Below are 26,185 nucleotides of genomic sequence, written 5' to 3' on the forward strand. Positions count from 1 at the left end.
CCTTTGAACTCATGTGTGACTCAAGTGATTGGGCAGTTGGGGAAATGTTGGGGCAGAGGCACGATAAGCAATTTCATCCAATCTATTATGAGAATAAGACCCGAACCCCAGCACAAGGAAAGTATACCACCAGAGAGAAAGAATTATTGCTGATAGTATATGCTTTTGACAAGTTTCGATCATACTTAGTTATATCCAAGGTCATTGTGTACACAGATCATGCAACAATCAGATATCTTCTCTCTAAGGCCAATTCCAAATCCCGGCTAATTAGGTGGATTCTTCTTCTAAAAGAGTTCAACCTAGAAATTCTGGACAAGAAGGGCTTGGAGAATGTGGTGGCAGATCATTTGTCTCATCTTGAATGCACCAAAGAGAGAAATCAATGCAAAGAAATTAATGATGTTTTTCCTAAAGAACATCTTTATTTAGTTCGAGAAGAATATGTCTGAACTAATTATTATCCTTGGTTTGCCGATTTCGCAAACTACCTAGTGGGGAGAATTGTTCCATCACACTTTTCTTATCAACAGTGAAAGAAATTCTTCTCAGATGTTAAGCATTATTTTTAGGAGGGCCTTTTCCTCTATAAACTTTGTGTTGACTTAGTCATGTGACGTTGTGTCTCGTACATGGAAGGATGGGACATTTTAAAACATTGGCATTCAGGTGCAGTTGGAGGACATTTCAGCGCGAATCATACAATTAAGAAGGTATTATAGGTGGGATTCTTTTGTCTGAAATTTTCATGGATGCTAGGAAATTTGTTGACACTTACGATCAATGCCAGAAAAATGGAAATTTGTCAAGGTAATATGAAATGAGACAGACACCTATTCAGTAATGCGAAGTATTTGATGTTTGGGAAATAGATTTCATGGGACCATTTACAAATTCGAATGGGAACAAATATGTGCCAGTGACAGTTGACTATGTTTCAAAATTGGTTGAAGCATAGCCACTCTCCTCCAATGATGCGAGGGTGGTTGTTAAATTCTTAAAAAAACTATTTTCTTGATTTGGCACCCCAAGAGTGATTATTAAGGATCGGGGGACGCACTTTGCAACACCCAATTCGATAAGGTAATGAAGAAATATGGGGTAAATCATCGTGCAGCCACAACCTATCACCCTCAAACTAGCAGTAAAGTTGAAGTCACTAATCGAGAATTAAAAAGGATACTTGAAAAGACTGTACATCACAACAGACATGACTTGTCAGAAAGATTAGATGATGCTTTCTAGTCTTACCGAACAGCCTACAAAACTTCCACGGGGCACACACCTTACTAGCTGGTTTATGGCAAGGCCTGTCACCTACCTGTCTAGCTCGAGCATCAAGCTTATTGGGCTATTAAACTACTAAACATTGATGTAGGAGATGCACAACGCAAATGAAAATTTCAATTAAATGAATTAGAAGAGCACATACAAAACGCTTATGAGAATGCACTGTTATACAAGGAAAAGACAAAAAGGATTCATGATAATCACATCAAAAGAAACAAGAAGTTTTAAGTTGGAGATCAGGTTCATCTGTTCAATTTGAGGTTGAAGCTCTGTCCCAGAAAACTCAAGTCCCGTTGGTCTGGGCCTTACATAGTCACTCAAACTTTTCCTCATGGAGCCATTGAGATTTCCCACTCTACCAAGGGGACTTTCAAGGTCAATGGGCATTAGTTGAAGCATTATGCATTACGTAAGGAACCTACCCCGCTAATTGCTTTCCCGCAAGTGTACGGGGTTGCCAAGTAATACCCTGTGAGTGACACAGGGGTCGCATTCCACGGGGCTAAGGAGCTCTTATTACTCCTCCATCACTTACTTTCTAACCTTATAACTTAAACATGGTATTTTACTCTAATACATGCAACAATGCTAATAAATCACAAATATAGCAATTCCAAGGCAAGCAAGAACTCACAAGAGCAATGATGATGATAAATAGGCCTAGGGATGAGGATCCCCATGAGGGGTCATCATGATATATGGATGCATAAGAACGACATGGCAAGGGTGATTTAGACCGATGGATCTCAAAATTAGTTCAACCACAATCTCTCGGTGATTAAACCCTAATCTTATACGAATAATGACAAGGATCTCTCCCTAATCACATTCCTATGATTGCATTAAGTGAAGGAAGATCATGCAATAAGGATACACTTAACCTAAGTCCATCCTTATAATTCGGAGGGGCTACCAACATCCAATTTCTCGGCATGTCAATACAAGAATACCCCTTCTAGCTCATTAATGATCTAGTACATGCGAGCAGGTCACATCTACACATACAACTCAATAAAGAACTAAGGATCTCTCCATTTTATAGTTCTAGACATGAAGAACAATGAGCCAAACCATAAATCACACCAATGCATTCCAAAATAAAAGTATAGCATCCACAATACAAGATGAACCCCCAAGGTTCACCTACATCCGGTGGCCTTGGGGGTCTAGTGTGCCATCATACAAACAAGAATCACAAACTCAAGAAACATAAGAAATAAAAGCATAAATGGCACTCCCTAGTCCAAATAATGGTGAAGAGGAACAATACCGGCAGAATGACGCTTCCTCTATCCCAAGAAATTTCGAATGTTCCTTCTCCCTTAATGATGAAGCTCTCCCCTTGAAGTTCAAGCCCTTGATCACCTCCAAGCCTCAAGCTAAACTCTCCCCAATGTGATGTCTTCATTTCTCCTCTCCTTCCCAAAGTGTTAGCTGTCCAAGACATCAAAAGTCCCCCAAAAGAGCCCCCAAAATGCCCTCATATACCCCCGGTATACTCCCTCTCAAAGCCAGCCCGTATGCCCTCAAAATAGACTCAAAACACCCTCAAAATGGCCTCCATACTGGTGGTATACCGGCTCAAAATGGCCTCCATACTAGCGGTATACTGGCTTAATGAGCTCCTCATAGAAGCCGCTTGGGGTAGGCAAAAGTGCACTCCAGCTCACGTAATAGTATCCATACTGGCTGAATGAGCACCTCATTGAGCTAGTATGCTTTCAAACACATTATCCTCTTCTCTGGCTACAGTAATCATCCCGGGCTTAATCCAGGGCAGCAATGAGGCCGTATGCCATGGTTCAATTTCTGACTTGAAAACTCTCCAGGTGCTACAGTGGAAGTTACAATGTCGATGCTACAATACCACTGTTACAATAAATATGCTACAGTACTGAGACCTGGTTTTCTTCTCTTTTTCACCCAAATCATATCTTCATGTCCTCTATGGCTCTTATATGCCCTACGAACCAAATAATACACGATTAAGCATAAAACGGGCATCAATTCTTATAAAAACACATCCTAGAAGTATAGAATACATATACTAAAATATGTACATTTAGACACTTATCACCCGCCTACAATCCTTAACACAATTTTGCTTGGTGAACCCCGTTGACGGACAAGTACATCAAGCTAGTAACATTAAACAAGCGTTTCTTATGAGGCAACACAAGTCTTCATCATTTTTAGATTTTGTTTACTTTGTTTTTATTTTGATTTGTGTGCTTTTATCTTTCTTTTTGACCCAGTGAGAAAATAACATATCTTCGGTAGGTGTTTATTGTGGCAAACATTCGAGTCTCTGTGTTTCAACTCTTTTAGCAGGGGAAAGACTTGCCTTGGAATGTTTTTGGCTGAGCACAGGCAGAGCACGCCCTTGCTCAGGCCATGATTATTTCTATTTTATGTATTCTGAAACATTCCTGGACAAGCACAAGCTAAGCATGACCGTGCTATCCATTTAGCATAGTTTCTATGCTCATTGCAAGGTTCTGCTCCTCTTTCTAATTCCTTGGGAGTTTTTCTCGTGATAATCACGGGGAGGGCATGCCCATGCTCATCCCCTGCAGTTACCCCAACTTGAGCACGTGAACACAATTGTGTTATGTGCGTCCTCTAGGGTGACCGATTGACTTTCCCCGCTTTTGTTTAAAACTCCAATCGCCACCGGTCACTATTCCTTGCCCTCTCACTTCTTATTCCTCCTCCTCCTTTTACCAGTCATTTTCTTCAAGAAGCTTGCCTTTTTCCATTCTCCTTCATCGGTCCCTTCCGTCCATCACTTTGTTGTCAACTCCGGTAAGCATCATCGTTATGTTTGCAGTTTTGATTTCATTTAATTTCACCCCAAGTGTTTTCGTGCTTTGTTCATATCTCTTAAGTTGGTCCTGTTGCTTGTGTGTTTTCAACTGGTGTCATATTTGGAGGTTGTCTTGGGGTTTCGAGGAAGATGACTACCCAAAACACGGTCATGCCTCCTTATAAGCACGATCATGCTCCCGTGTATTCTTAAGTAGTAGAATGAGAGGAGCACGCTCCTGTTCACTTCTTAAGCATGATCGTACTATGTGGTCCTGCATGTTTGTGCTCCCTCTATTTTTTCTCAACACCAATTTAATTTAAATCTCTTGTTTTTGTCGATAATGGTTGGAAACCGCATAACATCTCATTCCGCTCAACTCCCTGAAGCGACTCTTGCTAAGATTCGTACACGACTTACTTCACGGATCCATCATGATAGATTTAATAAACTTGTTAATCGCTGAATTGGAATTTTGCGCACCATTGACTGGGGTACCTTGCAAGCATTTAATCTTGTTGAGGAGATGGAGTAGTTGTTGCGTGTTGGAACTTAACGCATTGCTCTCACTCTGAATGAGCCAACTTACTTAGAATCAACCCTAGAGATTATCTCCACTTTCAGCGTGCATCAGGGTCGGCATGTGTGGGATGAGCCCAAAGCAGTTCATTTTCAATTTTTTGGGCAAGAATACCACTTGAGCTACATAGAGTTTGAACTTCGCATGGGTCTTTATACTCAGGAGTTCACCATAACTGACTAGTACAGGCATCTTCACTCTTTTCCACATCTTGAGGAGCCTGAAAATTAGAGTTGGAGGAGGTTGAGCACCGGCAGTGGTAATTTCGCGCCCAGTGTCTCCAAGGCTTCCACTCTTAGGTCCCTTGCACTATGTTTTTTTCATGCTTTGCTATTACTGGCAGATGTTGTAGCACCGATGCTATCACAAGGCAGGAGTTGTACTACCTTTTAGGCAAGGTAGAAAACTACCCCCCTACCATCTGGGTTTTGTTCTAGCAAAGTCCTTCTATCACCAAGCCACTAACCCCAGAGCGAGTACCATATTTGCAGGACCTTACATTACGTAATTGCTTAAGGGACTTGGCAAGTCCACCTATTTGGATTGATTGACTCTTGTGGGTGGGTACAATCCTGTCACTATCTGCAGTCTACACAAGTTAGGTATACCCATGGCATACCCTCCCAAAGCAGATCCTCCTATAGCACACTCGCTGACACAAGCTTTACCTCCTCCTACTGCTCTTGTCACCCCTCATGTTACTAATGCTCACACCTGATCCCCACCATCACAGTGCACCTCCTCTAGTCACGCTACTCAGGTAACTTGTTCTACATCCATGTTCGGGTGGCTCCAGAGGAGAATGACTAAGATTACTGAGCATCTGGGGATCCATCTATCTCCAGAGCCCTCCTCCCTGATTTAATCACCCACCTCAGGAGAGAGACAACACTAACAAGGTCGAGGACTCGGGCTCTCATTCATCTGGCTATTCTGGGTTCTTTTCTTTCACTGAGAGTGCCCTGTTTTGATCGATCCATGCAGCTACTTGTCTTTTATGTTTTACTAGTTGGACTTGTATTTTCTTTTCTGTGGTGTTGGACTTGCTCTAGTTCAGTTAGTACGGAGAGTTCCCTACTAAATTGACATTTTGGTTCATTTATTTCTGCGTTTTCCTTATGCATCATAGCTTTTTTGTTCATTATTGTTGTTGGGATTTTGAGCTTCACATGTGTGCTTCCACTTTCATCTTAGGGCTTGTGTGGTTGCTTGGAGTTTTCGAGCATGTTGAGATCTAACCCTTTAGTCCAAGCGAAAGACCCCTAGTCAAAATTAAGCCCCAACACTAAGGATTACTTCAACGCTTCACTCTGTTTCTTGCGCAACTAAGCACCAGCGGAGTTTATCTCTTCATACTTCATTCTATTATGACCACAAAAAACTTTTGGAACGTGGGGGTAGGATAAATCACATCGGAAGGGAAAGGGGACGTTCCGCTATCTCTCGACTCACCCTCTCGACTCTCTTCAACCTTGCTTTGTCTAACCCTCATGGTGTGTCACTCATCCACAAGAATTACCAAGATAGATTCTCAACCCTAGTGTCACTCTAAGGGAAAATCAATGCAATAAACATTCAAGGTTGGAACTCAATTAAAACATCAATTAAAGAAGCATAATAAAGGTCAATGAAACAAAATCATCTTAGGGTTTACAAGTCCAAGCACCCACTAGGGGTTTAGCTCTAGATGGAGCAATACATAATCAACAATGAAATTGAATGTAAAAACATGCAATCCATAAGTAAAATATCTTTGTAGTCCGTATCGATGGCCTTGTGGAGTCACCTCGTCTTCTCCAAGAGTTCCCTCGTCAAGCCTGACACCTCGCCGAATCGATGCAGACGAAAGCTCCCCCAATAACTCTCTTCCAAAGAAACACGATGTCGAAGGCCGTAGAACCACTCCAAAGATCTAGCCAAAGCCTCTCCAAACCCTAGCTGCGAGCGTCTCCAAAGATGGGGAAAAGATGAGAAAAGGATTCTTTAAAACGTCTGAAATAGCAGCTTTTATAAAGGCTGGAATTAGGCATCCACACGATCTTATGGAATTTCCACACGCCCATGTGAATTTCTAGAAGTTGATTTCCTACGAGCTGTGAACAATAACTGCTACAGTGATTTTGCTACACGGACTGCTACAGTCCTTCACCAAAATACTCCCGAATCCACACTTTTTATCGAGGCCGCATGGATGGGCACACATCCTTGCGGTAGATCGTGTCGCGTCTTCAACTAAACCACATTGACGAAGATCTTGCTAGCATTACACAAGTCGAAACACATGAGTGTAACTGCCTTTGTGCCTCTCCAATTTGCGGGTCTGCTCGAGCACAATAAAGTTTGGCACACAGTTACATGTTTTTTAGCACAACTTGTGTCTTCACGTTTATTTAATCCAAGAACTTCATCAACAAATGCATCCACGATCTACTTTTGGTTCCTTTCTTCCACCACTGTCTCCACAACCTTAAATGCACAAAAGAACACAAATACACATGCATTAGCGATAAAATCTGATAAAAGTAATGCTCAATGTAAGAAAAAAATACTTCGTATTATTAATACATAAGTATTTATCAATAATCTAATATTTATTTGTTATGTGTGGCATAATGTAGCAGAAGCAGTGACATGCATTGAGTACTATGACTATGATGACTGTTCATCAACTTTGCTTACTATGTTTCAAGTATGTTATCTATCTTTTGAATGCTTGCTACTTTTTCGAAAACCACTCTTGTAAGTTTGCTTACAAGTTTGCTTACAAGTTTGCTTACTATGTTTCAACTTTGCAGATGGTATGTAATGGGTCAAATATAAGCTCGTATTTATGAACTAGTTTCTACTGAAGGAAATATGTAATTTACTTTCACATGTCATAATAATTGATGATGGAGCTAGGGAGCGCATATGTCTGCTTATCCTTGAGCAAGCCACACTAAAAGATGTTTGTGGTTGTGCTTTTTGGATTGACTACTTTTACATTACACCTAACCTGATTGTTACATGAATAGTACTGTAAGTTTGTGGCACCATGATGCCATTGAAAAACATGATACACATGATATACATCATGAAATAAGGCTAGAAAATATCAGCCAATCTATAAATTTGTTTGAAAAAAGTTATCTTTCCATTAAATCATAATATTTAAGTTTAATTATATTATTAAGCAATTTGAATCGCAATTAAATTGGTTAATGACGTTAAAATTACCATGAAAGATAATAATTGAACTATAATTATTTAATAAAAATGTTTAATTAGAATTATTTAATAAACAAATAAACGTTAAAATAAATTATTTAGTTGAAATATTTCATTATAATAAATTAAAGTAACTAATTATATTCTAAATATTTAAAATATTTAATGATAAGTAATTTTAAATATTTGTTATAAGCATAATCCTTGATCTTATACAATATCATCCTATTTACACAAAAAGGCATAAACATAATTTTATTACATTTATTTCTTATTTTTATATTCTCGATTCCTATTCATTCCATCCAAACACAGTTTTTATTACCATCCTCATGTATATCCCTCTCCTTTTTTTTTCATTCCCCCATTCTCATTCCTCATATTCTCATTTCTATTCCGCAATCTAAACCTACTCTCAAATCTCTATTAATATAATTTTTATTGTAAAGAAAAATTTTTGTTTACTCTTTGTGGTTTATTCAAAATATGAAGAGTCCTCGTGAAGAAAGGTTAATTGGGTGCAGGCATCCTCATGGTGATTGGATTAAGTTAATACATATGGTTCTTTTAATTGTGCAATAAATTGGTCCGCGACTGGGCGTTATCTATTTGTTGGTCTAAAAGGTTTTGCTCTACTATTTTAGAAGTTGATTGTAAATGTGTGGTGGGTATTACACACTCCATCCTAATATTTAGCAGTTGCTCATAGCTTACTGCAAGATTTAATTCTTTATGAGCAGCACCCCTGTTAAAAGATTATAATGGAAGACAATAAAAGAGTTTTTTTTAAGATTTTGTACTGTTTAGTTCCCTGGGCTTTTGTCTCCGCTTTAAATATATATATATATATATATATATATATATATAATATGACTTTAATTTGAACATGTCAGGTGATTATGTTCACTTTTATCTTGTTGCTATCTCTTTTAAGAAATATGATTTATTTATTAAAAAAAATGTGAGGTAATTTTTTTATGAGATAAACCATGAAGCTTGATATAGCCATATAGGATGAGCCACAACGGACAATTCCTCACATGGACTAAACCAGGTTGCTACAATAAAATAATATGATTTGTTAAATGCATAGTTAATTTTTTAAATAGTAATTAAAAATAAAAACAGTTTGTATCCTTTAAAAAATCAGGAATAAGAAATTTAAAATATTACCAAATGCTCTGATTTTTCTTTTTCTATTCATTTTTAGAAATGGCCTAAACCGATCCAGTAGTTGACTCACAACTACGACAAATAATCTTGGATCATACACCATTTTAAAAAATAAATAAATAATGCAATATAATATAATATAAAATTATCGGCCATTTCTTTGAAACTTGTGTGGTCATGGTAGAAACCATGACTTCCATGGCACGCGAGGTTGAAGACACAGATCCAAGAAATCAAACTATTTTTTAGGCGCGTTGAAAGTCAGAATCTTCAAACACGTTCCTCATACAGAGACTTTATCCTCGTCAACTCTATGAACAAATTTTCCATAATCTCTTTTTTTGGAAATGGAGGAATTTGTCTATATCTATGCTTTAGCCCAATTGTCACTCTGAATGTTTCTATTTTGGCAAATTATTGAACATGGTTTTTCTACCTGGCTTTGGTTAATTTTTATCCCTACGAAGTGGCATTTATCGTTCTCATATAACAGCTTATTATATGATAACTATTATGTCTGGAGCAAGACATTAGTCATGTGATTCATTTTTAAACATGGATTTATAAATTTTAGTGTTTACTTATTATATAATATAAAAATATATTAATAATTATTTTAAAAAATTGTTATTTTTTATTTTAAAAATTACTGAATTAAGACAATTGAACAATTTAACAGGTAAAAATAAACATCTCAAAGTATGAATAAATCACATCTTAGCCCTGGACAATTAATTACCATAGGATTATCTTTCTTAATATCAATATCTCATAATATTATTATTTTTAGAATTTTTCTATGAGCCCAAATGCTGCATGTCAAACCTTCCACACCTGTCCCTGATAAACCTTTGAACTATTCTAAGTTGACGGAGACCCACTTGCCATTACTCAATACTTCATTCCCCATCATCAATATTATTTATGTGTACAGTTCAGACATACAAATCCAATGCAACAGCTCAACTAAGAAACATCCTTATTTCCTCATGGCTCTAACCATCAGATCCACCACCATCCACCACCACCACCACCCTCTTCCTCCAAACTCTACAAAATCCACTCTCCATCTCCATTCCACCACCCAAACACGACCCCAACACCACCGGCACTCCGGCATCAGTCTCAACATCCCCAGCATCATCTCCAACCTCCTCCACATTGGCACCACCCACAACTCCATCCCTGAACTCCTCCTCACCAACTCCACCAACAAACAAACCCCCACCTCATCTCCAAAAGAAAACATCTCTTCTTTACAACCGGAGCTGCACGGCAGCACAAACTGGTCCCCCCTTCTCAACCCTCTCCACCCTTGGCTCCGCCGTGAGATCATCAAATACGGCGAGTTCTCTCAAGCCACCTATGAAGCTTTTGACTTCAATCCATTCTCTGAATACTGTGGCAGCTGCTTATACAACCAGTCTCGTCTCTTTGAAATCCTTGGTTTAACCCGGCACGGCTATAATGTCACCGAGTACATCTACGCCATGTCCCACGTTGAACTCCCAAAGTGGCTTGAACGTTCATTGCATGCAGATACATGGAGCAAAGACTCTAATTGGATGGGCTACGTAGCTGTCAGTGACGACACTGAGACTCGCCGGATTGGTTGCCGTGATATAGTAGTTGCATGGCGTGGCACTGTCTCACCCAGTGAATGGTTGGAGGATCTTCAAGGAAAACTAGAACCATTAGGAGATCATGGTGAAACTGATGCTAAAGTTGAGCATGGATTTTTTAGTATATACACTTCCAAGAGTGATGCTACAAGGTATAACAAGTCTAGTGCTTCTGAACAAGTAATGGAGGAGATCAAGAGGCTTGTAGCTTATTACCGTGGGAATGGAGAGGAAGTGAGTCTCACTGTCACTGGCCATAGCCTGGGCGGAGCTCTGGCACTGTTGAATGCACATGAGGCGGCAAGGAGCATCCCAGGGCTTCCGGTGAGCGTTATCTCCTTCGGTGCACCAAGAGTGGGGAATGAAGCATTTGGAGATGAGATCAGAGATCTGGGAGTGAAGGTGCTGAGGGTGGTGGTGAAGCAGGACATGGTTCCAAAGTTACCGGGAATTTTTCTCAATGAAAGGATAGAGAAGCTGAAAGCTGTCACCGGAGAGCTTGAATGGATTTACAAGCATGTTGGTTTGGAGCTGAACCTGAACATCAAAGCATCGCCTTATCTAAAACATGGATTTGATCTAGCTGGATTTCATAATTTGGAGACATACCTGCATCTCGTTGATGGTTACGTCAGTGAACAGGCAGGTTACAGGCTCAATGCTCGCCGGGATGCTGCTTTGGTGAACAAGTACAGTGGGATGTTGCGCAGCGAGCTGAAGATACCTGTATGCTGGAATCAATTGGCGAATAAGGGGATGGTGCGCAATGCTTATGGACGGTGGGTGCAGCTGGAGAGGACACCAGAGGATATTCCGTCGCCACACAGGGATTGCTGACATGCAGTTTTACCTGAAAATTTGTAACTTGATAGCAATCGCATAACTTGTATATTTTGTGCAGCTGAATTGAATAAAACACACGAAATACATTAGTTCACATGAAAGTTTTCTCGTTGAATACAAGCTTTCTATGACCTAAACAACAAAAAGGCAAACCACAGTCAATGATACATTCAGTACAAACCAACAAACAAACTGTTGCAGCATCTAACCGGCAGAACTGACATATTATATACATCAACAAGTTACACAGGGCGGCGTCTAAAAATTGATTGGCATTTTCAGAGTTTTTGGACCATAAAGCATGCAGGAAATAGTGTTACTTGTATGATATCCCTGCAAGTATGAGAAAGCAATTTGCATCAGTTGATTTAGAATCTAATAATTTATTGAAGAATTGAGACATAAAAGGAAAATCGACATTAAACTGCTGTTGGTCTTGATGGTTGTGATTGTGCGCCTTCAAACTGATTGCCATCATCAAGCTTCTCTGGCATCAAGCTGGGAGGAATGAATGCGGTATAAACAGACTCCAGATTGGAGGTTTCCTTCAAATTCTGACAAGCAACTTCTAGAGATGTGTTGGCAAAGGCACGGTAAAAGCGCTTATTGCATATGTAAGCAAAGACAACGGATAATATTGGAAGAGGGACAATGAAGGGTGCATATAAGAACTTCTTTAAACTGATGTAGCCCAACATGGTGATCTGGTAGATAACCAAGGCTGCAAGTACCCGTACATGCATGTGTGGCCACATACGGCCAAAGCTCTCATATGACGGAATATACACTTTCAGGGCCTACACAAAAAGGCAAAGAAAAACTTTTCAATCTGTTTGCAGGAAGCATCAGATCAACAAATAGAATCTCCAAACTTGCAATATAGAAGTATATAGAAAATGCTTGATATCTCGATAGGTGGTTTGTCAACTTATATATGCAAAGCATGAGTTGTTTCATGTCAGACATAAGGATTATATAAAATACCTGATTGCGAGCAATAAGCCATCCCAGGCTAAAGTATACAACACCAAAAGGAATTATTAACGGGGCAATAACAGAGTAGCAAAGGACAACTGTCATGATAAGCATGTCATTCGGAACTCTGGTACCATAACTAAAGTCTCCCGGAGCCCAGGCCTCTTTCACCTCAGCTTCAGTCTTACATAGAAACTTCTTTTTGAGATGAAAAATGACCAAAGGAACTAGACGAGAGAGCTCGAGGCCATAGCCAACAAAGAATCTGAGATAAAATGGAGTTATTAGAACTTGGTAAGAATTATAACGAGATGAAAGCATCGAAGTGACAGGTGAAATGGAATAATCCAAAAATAAATTAAATACTCAAACTTTTCGAAGAAGCAAGACACTAGAAAGCATTTCACTAATTAAGCATATAGAAAGTAATATGCAAGAAAAGGAAACAGTTTTTAATGGTGGCTCGAGGAAATATAATTTTAAAGAAATGATGCTCCAAAGATGCTTCTGGCCATAATTTCGTTAAAAGGACAAAGAATTGTGAAGATGTTCAATTATGATGAGATGCAGAAAACGGTTCCAAATCATGACCAGATTTGAAAGAAATATAAAGGAATACTCTGTTGGATGCTGATGGGTTGATCAAGAATATGGAAAATATTGGCTATAGATGATTTCACACAGGATGACTATGGATTTTTCCAATGTTTCTGTCAAAATATTCCATTAGTACTCATGGCCAATATTTGCTTTCCCATGTCTATGGCACAAAATCAAGATCATGACCAAGCGTAAGGGCAAAGGCCCTTATATCTATCCACTATGGGACATGTGACAAAAACTCTTTAATTTCAGCAAAATGCAGAACCATTTTCCCTAATATGATGATGCTAAATACATACGTATGAAACAAATTCAATCACTAAAATCTTTCAACAACTGAATGGAAACTTTTCTGTAGTCCACTGAAAATGTGACTACCAGTTGGAGATTGCAAGAGTAAATGCTTTTTGTAGTTTCAAGTATTTCAGATGCATTATTGTACACAATCCCAAAGACAAATGTTAGCACAAAATAGACCTATTGAGGAAAAAAAAGTGATGAATCATGCTAGATAAATTACTGGTCACTGATAATGATATGATGTGCAGCAGAAAATGTAGTTTAAATTCAGTTGAAAACATGACTAATCTCCAAGCGTGGGTCTGTCTTTAGAAAGATTAAATGTATGCAACCTTGCCCCACAAGTTCTTTGTGAGTAACCTTATTTGTGTGCAAGTCCTTATAAACTTGGAACCTCTAATGAGAAACTAAACAGTCAAGCATGGCCTTAAATGTTTCCTTAATAGCTAGCTCTGCTGAAGTCATCACTAGAGTACTTTGGAAATTAGTGCCTTATTTCTGATGATTACCTTATATAAACCGACTTCAGTAAAAGGTTTCATGAATTCAGATATGACCTGATATCATGACCCTTGCACTGATGCGCTTTATTTCCCAACTATTTTAATAGTCGGTTAGGCATTAAAAATGCAATCACTTTTAAGGGTAATATTTATGTCCTGTTTGTTTTCTTATGATTGTTATTTGTTTCTTTCCACTTTTCATACATTCACATGTTGAACCTGATCATAACATTTTATGAATTCCAATTTTTCGTTTGATTTTTTATGCCTAAACATCATAAGAAATAATTAAAATTTTAGGATGCATGTATTTTCTATGTTAAAAAAATAAAATAAAATAAAAAAGAATGTCGCAACTAAAACATATGAGAGCAGAGTTTGTCATGAGAACAAAGAAAACCATATGGCATTGACAAAGGCAGTACATCAGAAAATTCAGTCAAGAAATCTGTTCCAATAAACATAATAATAATCATACACTGGACATTGTCAAAAGTTTTCTAAATCTTCTGATTAAAAAACAATTGCATCATATTTAGAACATTGTACAAGGAAAACTGGCTTCAAAAGTTCTACTGAAAAAGTTAAAATATTCAAGACATTCAATTTTAGATGAAACAGCTGAAAGATACATAGGTTTATGGCATGATGACACTCATAATAGTCCTACAAAAGCAACACTGATAGAAATGAGAATTTTTACTTGAAATGAGACAATATTTAATTCAGTGAAATTAGTATATATTTCTAAGGTCAAAACTCCAGACAAATAAGTAGTGGATCATTTGTTCGGTTGGAAATATAGTACCACATCGGTTGTGTAATAGAAGTATAATGGGTTTATATATATATAGATACAGAGGTTGAGCCACTAAGTCTTGAGACTTTTTGGTGTAAGACCCCCAAGCCTATATAGAGCCCATATAGGGCCCACTAGTACCAAAATATAAAATCTAACATGTTCTTTATAAGATGCAACAGAAAGTATGGTTCAAGTTTTCACTTATTTACCATTTTCTTAGAGTATAGAGGATAAAAGATATTCAAGATTATGATACACTATCTACTTAAGGTACAGATTAACAACAAAGAGAAAGAAGAAAACAAAATGGAAAATGGAGAAAGGAAACATTTATACTACAAGGCAATAACAATGAGGACATTCTCACATTTTAAAGATGCCCTATGTTATACTTTTAGAAAAAGAACATATATTTCTGAAAATTGAGATGATTATCAAAAATATGATGTAAATGCAAAATTTAGAAAAGCGACAAACAGGAAGAGTGCAGATTATCTAAAATATGATGCAAATGCAAAATATAGAAAAGCAACAAACAGGAAAAGTGCAAGAATCGTACTTCAGAGCAACAAATGTGAGGAAGAAGGTTGCACTTCCAGGCAGACTTGCACCAAGCAATGGCACAATCTGCTTTGGATGGTTTAGAATAGTCTTGAGAGAATCAATCAATGACCCACTGATTGTAACACCAAGAAACACATTAAAGATAATGAAATAAAAGTACTTCCCAGAGGTCGCTCGTACAACATGGCTTTGAGATGGGATTCCCTCTGCTTTAGAGAGAAACATAAGGAGAGTTGGTAGCAACGCCATAAATACTATTAGTGCAATCTGGGGAAGATATGCTTCTAATATTGTTTTAATTGCCGGCTTGTCTACTATGTGCTTCAGAAATGGCAAAAGCCTCCTTAAATTTGCCAAAGTTGTGAGAGAAGAAATGAACACAATCGGAATCATGTAGAAAAATACAGTCAGAAAGACGATACCATAAATAACATACTGCCTGATTTGCCTCTCATAAAATTTCTTTGGCAAATTTGTCCAAATTAATTGGCGAGGCTCAGGAGCTTCCATCACAATCCATGTGTCAACCATTTGAGCATGGAGAGTCTGAGCAGCAGAAACTGCAGCCGGCCTGCTGTTAAAAAAGATCAAAGCAGCATGCTGTTGTTTCTCCTCAAGAGTGACCTTCTGTTCAGCTTCTAACTTAGGAAGCAATTCCTTAATTTTCTCGTTACAGTGATCAATACTGTCCACTTTTGAACCTATAAGACCAAGGAAGCCTGTTCTATTGGTTGGTCTTGTACCATCAGGTTTACTTGCGGTTTTAGATTCTTCATATACCACTTCCGCACGAGCAAGTTTCTTTCTATAGCCTTCCAACTCTTCCCAAATTTTATTGACCTAAAGCATAAAAAGAAAGAGATTATTCTTTACCTTTTCTTTGAGTAATTATACAACAAATGCCATACAAGCAGACTTTCAAAAGATTAACTCTCTTTTAAAGAAGAGTTCACATACCTTTGAGCTAATCATCTGGCAATGACAAACGATTTTTATAACATTTTAGGTAAAAGATGTTTTCATTTTCATGGAGTGTTCAGACTATGCCAAACCGTTAAAATGATAAGAGAATATTCTGCAACTAAAATTAGATTGCAGGTATGGTCATTTTCATGCAGCACCAAGGTCAGGCTTCAAACTCCAAAAATCTTGATCTTGAGGATTATTCTACTGAGTAAAGTTAGAAGATGATGATACCTTCTTATTGTCTGTAATCACCATTGATCTGTAGAATGTGTCCGGATGGAGTGACTTAAAATACAAGTCCACATGATCTTTGACAGTTTGACCTTTGGGAGCACGTGGAATGTCTCTAACCAATACAGCAAAGTCTTCTGGTGTTCTCAGTGAGTTGGGTTTAGCTGCAGACCTTATATTGTTAACATGCTTGTAGGCCTTCCAAAGTACAAAGAAGGTAACAAAAGAAACCCAATAAGTTCCTAGAATGCATGCCCACAGTCTTGGACTTTGCTCCTAGAAAATAGATAGAAGAAAGACCAACAAAAAAGAGAGATGATAAGAAATAGTACCCAATAAGTGCTACTAAAAATATGAACTTGCTGCTTTGGAATTTATGTACCAACCTAATTTCACATATCTATGAGTTGCTCCTATTTAATTTAATGATTTAAGTTTTCATAACTTGTATTGAGGTTCAGGGCATAAAAAAGAAACTATATTATGGGCTAGAATGAATATTCTACAGACATGACATGACAGAATATATAATAAAATTTGAAAGGATAGTTGGTTAAGAACCAGTTAGGATGATGTAAAACTTTGAACTCGTCAACCAAGACAAGTTTACAGTTACTAATCAAGGTTGTAATAAAACAGGAAATGCAGGTATACAAAATTCATGAAAATAAGTAATAGTCAAACCATTAAGGAATTGGATAAACTTTTCATGTGTTTTGGAGATTATGCATACTTCGTTTTGTACAAAACCTGTTTGGTATTTAAATGAAGCTGGGAATAAGCACATGCAAGTTCCCTCACCAGCGCTAAGTCTTCAGCATATAAAGAAGAAAGCATGCATGACTTACTTGTATATTTCCCATTGCTAATTTGTCAAGATTTGTAAAGGTCCCGTTGCTATTACTTTGAGCAGACAACTTCAAATTATGGTCAGTTGCAGCAACTGGAAGAAGAACGGGAAGTAGCAGAATGCCAGATAATACCAATATTCCCAGAACTGATCATCAAATGAATACAATACCATCAAATTAAGCCACTTTTATCAACAATGAAGTCCAAAACCCATAATAAAACAAGTTATAAGAATCAATGCTCTTTAATTTATAAATTTTTCAAGTATGGTAATCAATACACAGTGTTATGTAGATGGATACACAAGAAGAGAACTGCAGGTAAAATAAAAACAATACTTTAATCAATAGATGTTATATAAGCAAAAAAATCTCATTTATTCCTGCAGAAAACACATATGCTTGCGCATATATTTGAAGTTAAGTATCCGATGCATGATGTTTAAAACATTTATGGAAATGTGAGTGTCTAACCAACATGCCTATTGGCACCTTCCTTGCATAGAGTGTTTGTTTTGACAAATACCCAAGATCTAAACCCAAATATAAAATGAGAAAGAGCACAAGTATTGATATTAACTGTGCCGGTCCCTAACACCCCTTCCTTGAGAAGAGGTGCTTGTAGCCTATTTGTGAATAAGAAAAAAAAAAAGTTGCCGCCTATTTGGAAAGAAAAAAAAAAAGGGTCTCTAAGGTTATTACTCTTATACCCCCAAAACATATCAGCCTATGTTAATAACTTAATAAATAAACACAGAAATAAATATTCAAATTATGAAAGTGTACCATAGGGGTATTAGTGTAAATATATAATTTGGATTGACAAGGGTGCTTCTGCAATTTTCTTATCGTAAAGGGTTATATATGCTGAACCCCATAAAAAATATCAAGGAGCTAAAGAAAGGGACAATCAACAATAAAAGATGACATAAAATTATATTCACATTATTTTTCAAGAAATACTTTCCACAATTAGAACGATTGGAATTATTTATTTATTTATTTATTTGAAACCCCATCCAAAGCAAGTGAATCTGTGAAGCCTCTCTAATGAATGTGGTTTATCCATCCTTAAAAAAAAGAAAAAAAAAACTGTGAAGCCGCAATCCATTTGCCAAAGTGAATTTAAACAGGAAAACAAATCTTCAGCAAAACCTTAAAATTTTCATGGTTTCTTCAGCAGAATTGGGTACAAATCAATTAAATGCTCTTATAAGGGCAACTGAATTATGGAAGAGTTCAAAGAAAACAAACCAAATTCACCAAGAAAACAAGAAATTTAGAAATAAATTATTCAGACAAAAAAAAAATCAAGATTCAAGGCACATTAAGAATACCATTAAAAAGAAAAGAAAATCACAAAATTCATAAAGAAAAGAAGAAGAAATGGACAAAAACAAAACTCAGAAGTCCCCTCAAAACAACTCGTAATTTCAAAAACAACACACAATTAAAAAAAACAAATTAAGAGAAAAGGCCGTAAAAGGGACGGTAATACCAGAGCAGAGAAAGACCAAGTAAACAGCAGCATCAACACCGGCAACAGCGATAACATCAGCTTCAGATGCTCGAAGGGCCTCACCGATCCAAGCGACCGGATTCCTCGTCATCCGGCGGCCCTCCCAAGGGTCCAAACCCCTGAAGATCCTGTTTGGGTAGTACACCACTTCATTCCCAGGCTTTCTCGAGAGCCAGGTGAAAAGCAGCATCAGCACAACGAAGATGACGAATGACGTGCAGAGAGACGTCAAGAACGAAGCAAACTCCATGCTTGATCTTCTCCAACGCTGCTGCTGCTACTGCTGCGGAGGGGGAGGAATGAGAATTTTTCTCCTGGTTTTGCGTTGGTTTGATCTAGAGTGAACAGGGTATGCGTTGTTTGCGGGGTTAAGTGTGGTGGTATAATGGAAGCTTTATGTGGGCTATATAAGATAGCGAGAGGATGGGACAGAGTGTTGGAGACGAAGTTACTTTAACACCCCTCAATTCCGCTGCTTCATAAACCGTCTTTGAATTTTGCCTTTATTTATTTATTTATTTTATTAGGAGAAGAAAAAGGATGGAAATCAAAATTTTTAAAATTTTTAAAAAAAAAATTAATTCACTGAAATTTGAAACTACTTTGGTAAATAACTCAAACATCTATTATTTATGCTATTTGAAAAATAATTATTTAATATAAAAATTGAACTTTTAATCTGATTATTGCTATATCCTGATAATTTGCAATAATTAATAAAATTGTTTTTAAAGCATTTTTAAGAAGTAAAATTTTAAACTTTTTTTTTTTTTTTATGTTTGTTTAGTTATTGCTGCTAGAAACATTTTAGCCTTTTCTTTCTTTATAAAGCCCATTTTTTTATACTTTCTCTTTTTTCCCCTTAAAAAAGCAAAAGCAATTAAACGAATGATTATTTTAGATAAGTGCGGAGTGTGCATCTTATCCAACTGTGTCTTAACCATTTTTTGGAGGAATAAAAAAGAAAATCATAATGGGGGCAAGAATATACTAAGTTTAGTGCATTTTATTGATACAGAAAATGGAAAAGAATATGTTCTTGATTAAATTGCATGGATTTAGCTTTTTTTGTCCTCTAAATATTCCTTTTCAGTAATCAATAAGTTTTAACTTTTACTCCGTATATTGTTACAGCAATATTACTTATAAATAAAATTTGCAACTATAGGAATTCCGTTTTTCAGGATCTACGGATTTAACGTGGGGTATTTGGTGGTGAGTGCAGGCACGTCGCAAAACAGCATTTATAATATTAATAAATGCTATTGAACATGCGTGTCTAAGTAATTTATTAATTTTATTAATAATCATCTCCCCATGACCCACAACATCATGCTAAAATTTTTAAATAAATAACGTGGGATCAATTCAATGAAATTGAGAAGGAAATATTTTTTTTTAATAAATTTTGACTTAAATTAATACTAACTAAAATTGAATATTTTATAATTAAATTTTTATTTTTAAATTAATTATTTAATATATATTTTTTCATAATTATGGAAATATTTTAGAGTATTTGGCAAAATAAAGTTAAAAGAAAACAGACAACCACTATGTAGCCTATTGGAAGTCACCATAAATGATGGATGAGTAGTGTAAGGCCTCATACTATGGGTATTATTCACTGGGTCCCTTATGGTAGGAGTAGTATTCACTACCTCTCCAGGTTTACAATGCAAGAGGGATATACCATTATTGGGTTATGGTCATTTATTTATCATTTTGGATGCACGTAGCAAGTTCTAATTGCCTTGCGGATTGGCTCGTCTCACATGATAAATCCTTAGAAAGTCGTTAAGCTACTATAACTAGTACACTATTATACTGTATGTCCTTTTGACTTTACAAGGGAAACGCTTGTCGCTATTCATTAAAAAAATATATGTATACATACATTATTATAAAATACTAAAGTTTATATATACATTATATAATTTCATATATATTATAAACAGTTGAAATTCTTATCTATAGATGTGAGTCTAATTTTTATTTTCATAAAATAGATGATAAATAACTAAAAATAAAAAGTTATTGTGCATTTCTAAAGTTTTATTTCTTTTTAGAAATGATTTGCACTTTTGATTAATGGAATATCAGCTTCTTTATGATGGGGGGTGGTAGTTTTTTATCTATTAATTTAAGTAATTGTCTATTCAAAAAAAATAAATGTGGATCAAGTGATCAACTATATATTTATTGAATAAAAAATATAATATAAAACAAAATTAATAGAAACAAAGTTAATACTTCTCTTGATCATTGGTAGTATAAAACAAATATAGTATATAAAAAAAAATGGTTAAAATGTGAGACAAATACGATCATCAGTTAAATGTTTGAAGCTTTATTTTGTGAAATATATGATTCACCCGGCATAGAAGTTAGAGATTTTACAAAGTTAAAAGACTCCTTTTTATCATGGATAGTGACTGTTCAAGTGTAGTTTTTTCGAAAATCCATAAACTTATATTTTTAAAATATACATGGCTATAAATCTATAATTGGAGCTCTAATAAAGATATTTGAGAATAAAATTTTCAAATATCTTCGTGATGAGAAATATATATATATATATATATATAATTCCATATTATAAAAGGACAGAGGGTATAATGGGTATTTCAACAATCTGCGATAGAAGGGCGCCTGGATAGCTTTGCAAGTGGGCCCACAGATGATGGCCCGTCGCATTCTCTTAAATCGCGTGGCGTCACCCCTGCGCTGCCGACACAGCGCTCTCTGACCGAGAGTGTACTTAGATGTCACGTGACCTCTTTGGCTGCAATCTTATCCAGCGGCAAACTTGCCTCGAGATAAGGTCTGCTTACCATCTCGGTGTAAACGCGGAGAAATCGACCGCATCTGCTCTGTTGATTTCCGGTACACGAACCGCTTGGTAGTAACGGCTCCCGTGTGCTTTCAATGTCAATATGAAACGACAAAGTAAGCGCCGTGACTTGAGCTTTTTGTTCCACGTGGCGTGTTCTTATAGAACCACGTGTAAAACTTGGTTGTCGGCTTTGTTCCCAGTTCCCACTGCATCTACCGTTCTCCTCCCAACGGATAAATCGTCGGCTTTTGCGTATACTGAGCTTTCAGATTTGTGTCTGTCCGTGATTTAATTCTTATTCACTTAAACAAACCAATGTAATAAGCGAAAAGAATATTTTTTGCTAAAATATTTTGGTTCAGTAGCACTGACCGGCTACAAAATATTTGATTTATGAAATACTTATTATTCAGTTTTAATTTTTAAAACATGCAAAATATTCTAACATCAAAAATCTTTAATTATAAATACGGATTTATAATTCAATCTTCACATCAGTGAGCTTAGCATATATGAACAGACCATTATTATCTTTATTTGCACTTCCATGATTATTTATACACCTATTATATTTGTACAAAAAAATATATTTTATTTTGTTTGATCTTCAAAATTTTTTATTTATTGATTTTGAAATCAATTTCATTCCGTACCATTTTAAGAAGTTGACTGGTTTGATATAAAATTATTAAAAAAAAGTCTTAATCTATTTTTAAGATAAAATAATAATATTTTAAATACTTCAAATATTTTACAAGTTTAATGTTATAAATATTTTTATGTTCAATAATAAGTTAGAACTTTTGTTCATTTTATGTAGGTCAATGAGAGAGTGTGGAAGCAATATTATGAGTTTTTGGAGTATAAAAAATTTGCACTGTTTTAAACAGTAATTTAACCTTCAAAGATATTTTCATTATTTTATATATAAAATATTAAAAATAAATAGTGTATAGGAGAAATGTTTGTGTAGCTAAAATGACTAGAAAACTTGTATTAAGGGTTACATAAAGCTAATCAAAATTATTTTTTTTTTGTTTTTAAATTTTAATTTTAAAATTAATAATGATAGATGCTTCATAAATTTTAAATTTAATTATTAAATATGATTAATTCATGCTAACATAATTATGTTTAAACAGGAATTTCAGTTAGAAAAATTTTAATTATATAAAAGAAGAAAATTAATCATTTTTTGGTTTCGACAAATCATTTCTCGGTTTGACTCAAGTACCAATTTTAGCTATATTTGTTAATTATGTTAATTGTATGTTAGAAACTAATTTTTTAAAAAAAAGTAATAGCCCACTCAACTCAACAAATATTGTGATTATATATATATATATATATATATATATATATATATATATATATATCGGGCCTAATCATCTATGAAACGTCCGTAAATAAGAAATATATTAACATTTTTACTTAGCAGTTGGATTCAAATCCAACAACTGTGTCGTCACACATATTAGTTACAATTACTAGTGCGATTAATAGTGCATCATTTGATGAACAGTGCATAGTGCTGGATGCATTATAATCGCCCGATTGATCCAATACTAGCTGTACAATTTTAACCATCCAACCTCATTTGCACCCTCTATTCTAAGAACAAAAAAAAAATAAAAAAAATAAAATAAAATAAAAACAATCTCCAATCTACTCAACCAGCGCAAGTACAATGGTTTCAACACTGTTTATGCATATGTTTAATCTTCTCTTCTTTACATGTGTGTCTCTTTCTTCTTTGTTCTCTCTTGTTTTTTTTCCGGTCTACTTCGGTAGTTTGTTTTTGATTATATATATATATAAGCTGTATTTAAATAAAATATAATAATTTTCACTTAATATAAGGTACAACCCCTTAATTATTATTATTTAAAATAAATGGTTTTAAATTCTTCAGAAACTATAGGAGTGAGTATTAAACAGAAAAAAAAAACTGACAAATCTGAAATAATTTGCGTTCGAACAGAAAGGTGGTCCAGGGTGATAATTTGGCCCTCGAATGCCACAATAAACACAAAGAACACGCAAAGAGAAAAACAATAGAGATGAAAGGGAAGCGGTTGAAGCTCTCCGAAGCCATTTTGTCAGATAATATGAAAAATGGGACCATTGGAGCCTTAGAGAGAAGGCCTTTTGTTTTATTGGTGAGGCTGTTTGGTGGCATCATTTGCATGTGCTTTGCCTCGCTTTTGTTCTGGATTGGTGGTGACTGGTTGCCTCTCTCATTTGTTGCAATGATCAAGGATCATGCCATCTCTCATTAGCTACTACTTGAAAATAAAGTAGAATTTCTCATGAATTATATAAACAGCTGAAAACTATTTTTTGAATTTTTATGAATTATTTTTAACCATGTTCATATTTTATTTATGTTCTTTTCAATCACTTAATTATGTGTGGTAATCTTTTTGGCTCTCCATCATCTTGTAAATTATTTATAAGAAAAATACAAACATATTTCAGTGCAATATATAAGCTCTTGCAAAAAAAAGCCTATAATGGTTGGGCATTGGTAGAATATCTATCTATCCTTATTCTGCATATAAAAAATTTATTTTAAATATTGTACTCACACTTTTTATTTACTTAAATGCGCGAGTTGCACATATTTAAGAAATTGCCCATGTGGTCATTAAAAACAGTACTATAAGGATTTTTTATTTTATTTTTTTTAATAAAAAAACACTCATGGGCTATGCGCATGATGCAAAACGTGCATGAACTATTAATATGTTACTAGCTATATTCTCTCGCTCGGGGTTTTCACGATTGTGGTAGACCGGTAGTTTTTAGGTATATATTTTTATTTGTAGTAAAAAGTCTTTTTTTTTAAGGTGAATAAATCACATAGATTAATACTGAAAGAAGTACAAAGAGTTCCAGGGAACAACAAGCAAAAACAAATCCATAGGTGTGGATCAAAAGCAACAAAATACATAACGGGGATCAAGAGGTCCCCACACGACAACAACCAAGACCTGCTTGCCTGCGCCCTGATCAGTAGAAGCCTCAAAAGATGGCCCACCAGCAATCTCCTCAGTCTGCGAGCCTGCAAACTCCAAGCTACGCCTAACAATCAACATAGAACCCTCCAGCTTCTCTTGAATGCCCTCAGAGGCAGCTGAGAACCATGATAAAAACATATGATTAATCTTTAGACATAAACTGTGAATAGGCACCATAATGGCATTAAAAATGCAATCGTTACGAGCAAGCCAAATGTTCCAAACAATCGCCTTAACCACAAGATCCCCCATTACTCTAAACGCAGGTAATAAAGAAGTTCTCCAAACACCCCATGGCAAAATATGCCCACACCTGTCTGGCAACAGCACAATGTAAAAATAGGTGGTCAACCCATTCCAAGTTCTCATGGCAAAGCACACAGGTTGCCGTAGGCAGGCAGTTGCATCTACGTTTTTCTAGGTTCTCCAATGACAGAATTTTGTCCTTCCACACTAGTCAATTGAAGAGGTTGATTTTCTTTGGACAGATGCTACTCCAGAAGAACTTCGCCATAGGACAACGCAAACCCCCATCAATAAGGAAATAATATAAAGATTTAACTGAGAAAATGCCATTTCCCGAAAGCCTCCAACGTTTCTGATCGAGCAGTGAACTGCTAGAAGCCCTCAACATTTATCTGAAACGATTCAAAGCCAGAAAATTGACTAACGGAGGTTGCTCCAACAGAGCCATAAGATCCCTGATCGTACTATTAGGGCAATGGCTAGTGGTAAACATGTCCTGCCAAAGGTACATAGGTGCTCTACTATTCAACCATTGATCTCTCCAAAAAAGCATTTCCATCCCCGAGTGAACATTGTGCGAAATACAACATCTAAACGCTGGCAGGCAATTAATAACACCTTTCCAGAAATAAGAAATCCGACCAGTGTGCCTGGAAAACATATTCCAGCAATTCAACCCATAGTTAAATTGAATGACCTCAGACCCACACCAACCAGGCAACGTCAAGAATTTCCACCACCATTTCCCCAGCAGTGCCTTATTAAACATGTCAAAATCAAGGATACCCCAACTACCTTGGTCACGCGGACGACACAAGTTTTTCCAGCTCATTAAGCGGCATCCTGGGTGTTCCAACTCAGGCCCTGACCAAAGAAAGTCTCTCCTAATTCGGTCGATGCGCTTAATCACCCAGCAAGGCAAACGGAACAACGACATCCAGTAAGTGGGATCGCTGAGAGCACTGAGTTAATGAGTGTAAGTCTTCCCCCTAACGACAGGTAGCGCACCTTCCAAGCCGACAAACGTCTCTGAATCTTAAGAATGAGACTTTCCCAATCGTGTTTGCGCCCGAAATGGGGATACCCAAATATAAAACCGGGAGAGTGCCCACCGCACAATTGAGCATCTCGGAAGTAGAGCAGTCAAAACGGCCTGGCGGGGCGGACCGGCCCGCGGCCCGCCAAAATGGCGGGCCAGAAATGCCAACCCAACCCGACCCGCTTTTGGGTTGTGGGTCAGCGGTCCGC

General features: G+C 36.3%; 2 protein-coding genes across 2 annotated transcripts; one reads left to right on the forward strand and one right to left on the reverse strand.

The window, feature by feature from the left end:
- Positions 1 to 9,735: 9,735 nt before the first annotated feature.
- On the forward strand, positions 9,736 to 11,678 carry LOC120277844 (phospholipase A1-Igamma1, chloroplastic-like). The gene has a single exon (XM_039284680.1). The coding sequence runs from the start codon at positions 9,866 to 9,868 to the stop codon at positions 11,513 to 11,515; it is 1,650 nt and encodes a 549-aa protein (XP_039140614.1). The 5' UTR covers positions 9,736 to 9,865; the 3' UTR covers positions 11,516 to 11,678.
- LOC120277843 (CSC1-like protein ERD4) lies at positions 11,585 to 19,142 on the reverse strand. The gene is made up of 7 exons (XM_039284679.1): positions 18,815 to 19,142; positions 17,314 to 17,462; positions 16,466 to 16,741; positions 15,264 to 16,108; positions 12,506 to 12,761; positions 11,940 to 12,318; positions 11,585 to 11,854 (listed from the first exon to the last, which is right to left on the reverse strand). The coding sequence occupies exons 1-6, from the start codon at positions 19,083 to 19,085 to the stop codon at positions 11,941 to 11,943; spliced, it is 2,175 nt and encodes a 724-aa protein (XP_039140613.1). The 5' UTR covers positions 19,086 to 19,142; the 3' UTR covers positions 11,585 to 11,854; position 11,940.
- Between the last annotated feature and the right edge of the window lie 7,043 nt (positions 19,143 to 26,185).

This window comes from Dioscorea cayenensis, chromosome 15 (genome assembly GCF_009730915.1).
Source record: "Dioscorea cayenensis subsp. rotundata cultivar TDr96_F1 chromosome 15, TDr96_F1_v2_PseudoChromosome.rev07_lg8_w22 25.fasta, whole genome shotgun sequence".
In the NCBI taxonomy this organism is placed as follows: Eukaryota; Viridiplantae; Streptophyta; class Magnoliopsida; order Dioscoreales; family Dioscoreaceae; genus Dioscorea; species Dioscorea cayenensis.